Here is a 9,018-nt window from a genome sequence, read left to right on the forward strand (position 1 = left end):
GATCCCGCAGCTTACACTAAGTTACATTGCTTGCAAGGCTTGTGTGTGATGTTGTATTACCGAGTGGGCCCCGAGATACCTCTCCGTCACACGGAGTGACAAATCCCAGTCTTGATCCATACTAACTCAACTAACACCTTCGGAGATACCTGTAGAGCATCTTTATAGTCACCCAGTTACGTTGCGACGTTTGATACACACAAAGCATTCCTCCGGTGTCAGTGAGTTATATGATCTCATGGTCATAGGAATAAATACTTGACACGCAGAAAACAGTAGCAACAAAATGACACGATCAACATGCTACGTCTATTAGTTTGGGTCTAGTCCATCACGTGATTCTCCCAATGACGTGATCCAGTTATCAAGCAACAACACCTTGTTCATAATCAGAAGACACTGACTATCATCGATCAACTGGCTAGCCAACTAGAGGCATGCTAGGGACGGTGTTTTGTCTATGTATCCACACATGTAAATGAGTCTTCATTCAATACAATTATAGCATGGATAATAAACTATTATCTTGATATAGGAATTATAATAATAACTATACATTTATTATTGCCTCTAGGGCATAATTCCAACAGTCAGACCCCGTGCGGACGCCCGAACCCTGTGTGACTTAAAGTGTCCCCAACGGTTGTTTTTACACTCCCCACTATATATACCCCCTCCCACTTCGTGAGAGGGTGTCAAACACAGCCATATCCTCATAAGAACACATTTCTACCTCACACACATTTGCTCACACCAAATCTTAGATCCCAAGAGCATTTGTGAGCCCCTTTGAGAGTTGTTCCAATCAAAAGATAGATCGTCTCCCTCTCCTTCTCTCAACCCAAGCTATTTGAGATTTGAGCAAGTTTTGAGCATTCCCCGTGACCTTGTTACTCTTGGAGGTTGGAGACTCCTAGGCGGTAGGAGTTCTTCGGAGAGGAATCAATCCGTGTGAATACCCCTGGAAAAGTTTGTGAGGGTTTGGAAGCCACCTCAAAGGCTTACCACTAGTGGTTGAGAAACGCCTTCGTGGTGTTATCTCAAAGGGAGAATAGGGTGAGCCTTCGTGGCGTTGGTGTGCCTTCGTGGTAACATCCACCTCTCTAACGGTGACTAGCTTCCCTCCAAGGAAGTGAACATCGGGATACATCTTCGTCTCTGTGACCTTGGTTATCCTTAACCCTAACTCCTTACTTGTGGTTTACTTGTGTTACTTGAGCATACATACATTGCATATTGGTTGTGCTCACTATATTGTGTTGGCTATTTCTTGTACAAGATTAATCACTCAAGCATACCCTCTATATCCACACGTTCACACTTGCAGCTTTTGATATATCGTGTGATATAGCGTGATCTAGTATCTTGTGTCGTTCACCTACTTTTCGTGTGATATAGCTCAAGTAAGTTTGTGTAACTTACTTGTGCTCGTTAGTAACTGTATTGTGTCCATCTTGGTAGATCGTGTTCTTGATACACGTTGCAGTGCCTAGTGCATTTAGGATTTGTGCTTGACAAGTACCCTCTTAGTTTATTTCCGCATTAGGTTAAGCCTAATCCGAAGAAGTTTTTAAATAGCCTATTCACCCCCCCTTTAGGCGTCATCGAGGTCTTTTCAACGGGAATGTGGATGAGTTTAGGACAGTGTGTCCATTATCTAGCTCGGACATCCGTTGGAAAATCCCATTGTTCATCGGTTGCGGAATTCCCGTATCGACCACCCTCCAAATGTCAGCCCGATTCGACCGTCCAAACTCCAGGAAACGTGTGATGAGTACATCAATTTGTAGATATGTTTTCTGCACGAAAACGAATCCGACCCGAGTTCATTTTTCTTCATGAACAGGGTTTGGGTTTTGGAAATATATTTGAAGGAAATTTTTCGAAGATATTATGTGTTGTTCTAAAACACATGCCCATAAATTTTGAGCCTTTTTCAAGGCAATCTTCACCATCACACTGGTGTCAAACCGGCCCAACAATGTTGCTCCACGGTTTCGAGCTGCGCCATGATTGACTGCGTCGTCGCTCCGTCGAGCCAACGATAACCACCTTGGATCATCACCTTGATGATCCGACCAAGAGTTCGACGTCGCGAGGATCGAATAATAATCAAGAGAACCTCGTTGCCCCACGGGTTGCATGGGTCGGGCGCGCAGTTGCTTCATCAAGCAACCATTGACCGCGTCACAACTTCTGACATGCGTCGGCATCGCCACGTTGTCGCTTCTTCAAGCCAACGTCCACCATGCCAATCTGCTTCGACACGTCGGCTGTCATGGGGGCTCTAGTGTCACCTTACCGATCTGCTCCGTCACCTTGGCTAGACCGAGGGCTTCACCATCTCGTCATCAACCTGCTTCTTGAACTTCGGCGTCACCAGCCAACCACCTTCGTCATGTTAGCCGGACCAGGGGCTTCGCCTTGCCACGTCAGCCTAGCGCCAGGCCACATCTCGTTCAATCATTTATTTCACATAAATAATTATGTAAAATATTTATTTATTCATTGTTAGTGTTATTATTTGTTTCCAATTATGTTCTCGAATATTGCTTTATATGCATCAGTTTCCAAGTATGCCTTCGGTCAATAGTTGGGTTGCCTGGCTCTTGTGATTGCCTCCTACACTCCGCTTTGTTCGGCCACGTGTGCAAAGGAAAACCACCGTGATTGTACTTCTAATTTAACTGGTCAAGTACAACAGTGAAGAAAGCTGAAATCTGACTTTAACAATGAGCGCAAAGCTGGTCAGCGATCCGATGACTCTATCAAAAAGAATCGTCAAAAAATTTCGTCCAATTCTGAAAACTTTTATTTCTGCATAAAAATAATACCACGATAGTTCTGCTGAAAACAACGTCAGTCCGGGTTAGTTCTATGCGAATCATACCAAAACCATATAAAATTGTTATAAACATGGCATGGATACTTTATAAATTATGGATATGTTGAAGATGTATCACAATCCCCAAGCTTAATTCCTACTTATTTTTGAATAGGTAAATGATAAAAGAAATAATTTATAATGTGTGAATGCTAGCATAGTGCATAAGTTTGATCAGTGATAATTTCAGTCCCTTTTCCTAACATCATAACAACAACTCTTTCTCATAAATGTAAATGACATCCAGATATAGATGATGTTTTTCATGATATTTTGACATCTTATTTGAATTAGTATGAATTCATTATGAAATTTTTAAAATGACGATCAAGCAGTAAAAGGGCAAAAACATAAAAGGAGCAAACTAGCTTGAACAGAAAAGAGGGATTTTAAATTTAGGGTCAAATCAAACGGATGCGACACAACTAGGGACTCAAATGTAATTGTTCCTAATATCTATGACATCAAATATATACTCTACACAATATAGAATATATTTTATGATAAATGTGATGAAATTAATTCGACACTGATGTATTTTTCGACATACTTGATCAAACTCGAAGATGCTTAACTTAGGAAAAAAGTAAAACTTTAGCTAATCCGAAACGAGTGTGCCCTGGTTAAAAAAAAAAAAAAAAAACTACGCGACGCGCAGCCCATTTCTCAGCTTATCATCATCCAACGGCCGGCGTCGACGCCGATGCCGTCTCCCTCCCTTCCCGCCACCGCCGGTGCCGCCATGGCTTCAACCGTCGCCGCCCTTCCCCCCAGGCTCCCGCCGTCGCCGCCTCCCATCCAGACCCCTCACCGCCACCCCAACCCACGAGCAGCAAACCTGCAGGCGCTCTCGTCCGACCCCCCCTCCGCCTCCGACGCGGCGTCGCTCCTCGCCGCCGCCGCGCGCGCCGGCGACCTCCGCCTCGGCCGCGCGCTCCACCGCCGCCTCCTAGGCACCGAGGTCCTCGACGCCGACGCCCTGGTCGCGAACTCGCTCCTCACCATGTACTCCAAGTGCGGCCACGTGAGGGCCGCGCGCAGGGTGTTCGACGGAATGCGCGGGCTGCGGGACCTCGTGTCCTGGACAGCCATGGCCTTCTGCCTCACGCGAAACGGCGCGGAGCAGGAGGCCCTGGTCCTCCTCGGCGAGATGCTCGAGTCGGGGCTCCGGCCCAACGCGTTCACGCTCTGCGCCGCGGGGCACGCCTGCTTTCCCGGGGAGCTCTTTCGCTCGTCTGGCGGCACAGTGCTCGGGTTTGCAATCAAGACAGGGTTCTGGGGCACCGACGTGTCGGTGGGCTGTGCCTTGATCGATATGTTCGCCAGGAATGGGGACCTTGTGGCAGCACGGAAGGTGTTTAATGGGTTGGTTGAGAGGACAGTGGTCGTCTGGACGCTGATGATTACACGGTATGTGCAAGGTGGGTGTGCAGGCAAGGCGGTCGAGTTATTTCTTGGCATGCTAGAAGATGGTTTTGAGCCCGACGGATACACCATGAGCAGCATGGTTTCGGCATGCGCAGAGCAGGGATCAGCTGGATTGGGGCAGCAACTGCATTCTCTAGTACTCCGTCTGGGGCTGGTTTCTGATACTTGTGTGAGCTGTGGACTTGTGGACATGTACACAAAATTGCAAATGGAACAGTCCATGGAATGTGCAAGGAAAGTCTTCAAACGAATGCCCACACATAATGTCATGTCATGGACGGCACTGATATCTGGATATGTGCAATGTGGAGGACAGGAAAACAATGCAGTAGAACTCCTCTGCGAAATGTTAAATGAGAGCATCGAACCAAACCACCTCACATATTCTAGTCTTCTTAAGGCCTGTGCGAACCTTTCTGATCAAGATTCAGGTAGACAGATTCATGCCCGTGTCATGAAAACCAGCATAGGGAATGTAAACGTTGTTGGGAATGCTCTGGTCAGCATGTATGCTGAATCTGGTTGCATGGAGGAGGCTAGAAAGGCGTTTGACCAGCTTTATGAAAGGAACTTACTTTCCACCAGTTCTGATATTGGTGAAACTGGGAGGAGCAATGCCTCTTGGAGTTCTCAGATTGAGAGCATGGATGTTGGAGTCAGCACGTTCACGTTTGCTAGTCTGCTTAGTGCTGCTGCCACTGTAGGGTTGCCAACCAAGGGTCAGCAACTGCATGCGCTTTCAATCAAAACAGGTTTTGAGTCTGATAAAGGTATAAGCAACTCCCTTGTTTCCATGTATTCTAGGTGTGGATATTTGGATGATGCTTGTCGAGCATTTGATGAAATGGAGGATGACCATAATGTGATTTCATGGACTTCAATAATCAGTGCCTTAGCCAAGCATGGGCACGCGGAACGAGCGTTGTCATTGTTTCATGACATGATTTTGTCCGGTGTCAAACCAAATGATGTCACATACATTGCTGTGTTATCTGCCTGTAGCCATGTTGGTCTGGTGAAAGAAGGAAAGGAATACTTCAGATCAATGCAGAAGGATCACAGACTCATACCGAGAATGGAACATTATGCTTGCATGGTGGATCTGCTTGCACGATCAGGTCTTGTTCAAGAAGCCCTGGAGTTCATTAATGAAATGCCCTGTAAAGCGGATGCATTGGTTTGGAAGACTCTCCTCGGTGCTTGTAGGACTTACGAAAATATTGAGATTGGGGAAATTGCAGCCAGGCATGTCATAGATCTTGAGCCGCAAGATCCAGCTCCATATGTCCTTCTCTCAAACTTGTATGCCCATGGTGGTTTATGGGACGAAGTTGCAAGAATAAGGAGTCTGATGAGACACAGGAACTTGAGCAAAGAAACTGGCTTGAGTTGGATGCATGTTGGAAACACCATTCACGAGTTCCGAGCTGGTGACACCAGCCATCCGCGAGCACAAGAGATCTATGCAAAGTTGGCTGTGTTGATCAGAGAAATTAAAGACATTGGCTATGTACCAGACACAAGCATTGTGCTCCATGACATGTCGGATAAGCTCAAGGAGCAGTGTCTGCTTCAGCACAGCGAGAAGATTGCTGTGGCATTTGGTTTGATTACTACGTTGCCAACAAAACCAATAAGGATCTTTAAGAATCTCCGTGTGTGTGCAGATTGCCATTCTGCAATCAAGTATATCTCTAAATCCACTGGAAGGGAGATAATATTGAGAGATAGCAACAGGTTCCATAGGATGAAAGATGGGAAATGCTCATGCGGAGAGTACTGGTGACTTGTGAATGGCGATTGATGAGCAGGTTTGGTTTTTTTTCTTAAGAAACTCTAGGTTTCTTGCTCAGCATGTCCACTAACTGATGTTCTTTTTTTTTAGTTTTTCTAAACAATTGGTTATGCAAAGGATTAGATGTTGTTTCTGTATAGTTAGTTCATCGTAAAGTTGTAGAGTGTGTACAGTTATATAGCCTCAAAAAAAGGGTACAGATATATGAACAATACAACTTCACTAGCAGCATGTTTCTTATCTTTTTGTGCATACTTGGATAACTTCCTGAAGCTCGTAGCTGCTGGCTGGTTAGAAGAACAAATACACCCATTTAGTTCCCAGTAGGCCTGTAGGGGGAATGAACTTAGTTATATTCTACCCAGGAAGGAACAAAATGATCCATTTAGTCCAACATCCAGGAACAATGTTTACATGGAAAATGCTGCACCTCATGGACTACCATGTGCTGCTCATAAGTTTGAGGGTGATCAAATGGCAAATACATAAGCTTGTTGAAGGCAAAAACCATCCTAGATCCGAAAGCCCAACCATTTGAACCCATGGTCACATCTGACAACATAACACAAAAGCCTTCTGTTAAAACAGGCAAGCTCACTGAATACGTACTTCAGGATCACGAGAATATATGGATCATTAACAGCTTTTGTTTTTGCCTATGGAAGTTTCGTAGACTTGTGAACTTATAAGTACCACAATGATTTGGTTGAAGTTCCTGCATTAATTCAGGCCTCACCTCTATCACCAGGTGATTGATGCCTACGAAAATACGAAATGTTGAGGCGCCATCTCCTGTTAAGATCCAGCAGCCACTTAAACCCAACACGTGTAGCTGGGTAGGGGGCACAAATTGCCGAAGCCCAGAGTTTGATACTGCATTCCCACAAAAACCAAGATGTATTGAATTTGAGGCAGAAGACGGGTTGACACGTAATGCGGGGTCAGACAAGAAATCGCTTTTTAGGTACAGATATTTTAGTGCTCTAGAGGATGGCAGCCAGGGGAGGCATAGCTTCATCTGACAGTGCTGCATCCTCCAGATTTAAACTTACAAGATATATATGAGATGCTCAAGTGGAGGCATAGACAGTATTTTCTTCGAGTTTGCTTCAACACGAATGAACCTTGCCATATGATAGAAATCAGTTCTTCGAAGAGAAAGCATCTTTGTTCAATCAAGAAAAAGAAAAAGAAAAAAATGCAAAGCGAAAAGGCAACCTTTGATACTTGTATGCGTTGGATCTATTGCTCTGAATGCAGGCATCATGCTGATATATTATTAGAGCAGAATCATCCATTTTCGTACTCCATTCGTTCCTAAATACTATAAGTCTTTTAAGAGATTCCACTAAGGACTACATACGGAGCAAAATGAATGAGTATGTCTATATACATCCGTATGTAATCTTTAGTTGAATCTCTAAAAAGACTTATATTTAGGAACAGAGGGAGTATAAGCTAAAGAATATGGTCAGGTTTGGAACCTTTTTTTTTTTTTTGCAATTCAGGTTTGGAACTGTTCCTGCCAAAATACATGGTGCCTGAGAGGTTATGCCAGTAAATATTGTTGAGGCTTAGATATCTCAGGTTCATTCCTATATTTGCAACATACTGGACAGCATCATCAGTTACTCTGCTCAACCCAATGTCCAAATGCTATAGACTTTTATTCATCTTTTGCGGGGTATATAAGTTGCTTAAAGAACAACCAGGAATGAAAACTTGCTACGATGCTAGAGAACGCTCCATCAATGTCACCAAATGAGGCTGCAGACGCCGTAAAGTTCTCCAGCGGAATATGAACTTCAGAGTCGCCACCGCAAATAGAATAACTAGAAGATGCTTGTTCATTGCTGGACTATTTGCTTTCTAGACTAGTTTTTTAGTGGACCGGCTTCTTGTGTCGAGGCCAGTTCACTTTTTGATGAGATTTTAACCAGGGAAAAGAGGATTCATCTCAAACTCATCTCTCATCGCTCGACAAAGAAGTTGCTCGACAAAGAACTTTTGAATCGAATCGTTTTCATGGAGTAATAGAGCGAGCCACTCTCCAACAAAAGCATGGTGGTCTTTATCCAGAAATAACCAATGTAAACGGTAAACCCCACCATAAATTGCTTGACAAAATATTCATATCGTGACCCGCACTCGGCGCACAGGACTAGACATAACGAACCAACAAATCATCACCACTATATATGTAAAACTCAGGCTTTCGAATTGCGCTGAACAAAAGTTGGGACTCGTTACCCTCATAAAAGGAAAAAAAAAAAAAGGGTTATAAGTTTTTCTTTTAAGCAGAGTACAATCAAAATCGCTCACATACACGAGCGTACACTCACCCCTATGAACGCACGCACACGCTATGAGCACTTTCGAAAAACTAAGCCGGCATATCATCTTGAGATTGATGAAGCCGCCACTGACGCCTTCGTTGACGACGGAAACGTCTTCTTCCACTGAAAACACGTCGCCGGAAGACCTGAAATAAATTCAAAAAAATGTCGCCAGAAGACCTGAAATAAATTCAGGAAAATGCAAACACCAACGTCAAGCCTGGGACTTGAACTCTAGTGGTAGGGGATACCAAAATCCTCCTAACCATCCAACCACAGGTTGGTTTGCAAAAGAGGTTAGAAGTTAGAACCGTGCAAACAAACATATACGCGTGTACAGCTCTGGGCAAAAGTCAGCGTGCTTATGGATGAAATCACGAACAATGCAGGCCTGGCCATTGATCATTGTTGCAACCCCACTTGCCAGCAGCCATCCTCTTAGCAGCAACCTTGTAGTAGAAAAAGGCACGGCACCAATTTAGAAAATGGAACATCTAACAGATGGTGGATTTTGTCAATAATGATTCAGACCACGGATGATAAAGGTCAGATTAATTTGTACATGGAAATCGATG

General features: G+C 44.3%; 1 protein-coding gene across 1 annotated transcript; it reads left to right on the forward strand.

Annotated features, from left to right (window-relative positions):
• Window positions 1-3,550: 3,550 nt before the first annotated feature.
• On the forward strand, window positions 3,551-7,240 carry LOC123445276 (pentatricopeptide repeat-containing protein At3g49170, chloroplastic). The gene is made up of 2 exons (XM_045122242.1): window positions 3,551-6,123; window positions 6,856-7,240. The coding sequence occupies exon 1, from the start codon at window positions 3,588-3,590 to the stop codon at window positions 6,096-6,098; it is 2,511 nt and encodes an 836-aa protein (XP_044978177.1). The 5' UTR covers window positions 3,551-3,587; the 3' UTR covers window positions 6,099-6,123; window positions 6,856-7,240.
• The last annotated feature ends 1,778 nt before the right edge of the window (window positions 7,241-9,018 follow it).

The sequence above is a fragment of the Hordeum vulgare genome, chromosome 3H, assembly GCF_904849725.1.
Source record: "Hordeum vulgare subsp. vulgare chromosome 3H, MorexV3_pseudomolecules_assembly, whole genome shotgun sequence".
Lineage (NCBI taxonomy): Eukaryota > Viridiplantae > Streptophyta > Magnoliopsida > Poales > Poaceae > Hordeum > Hordeum vulgare.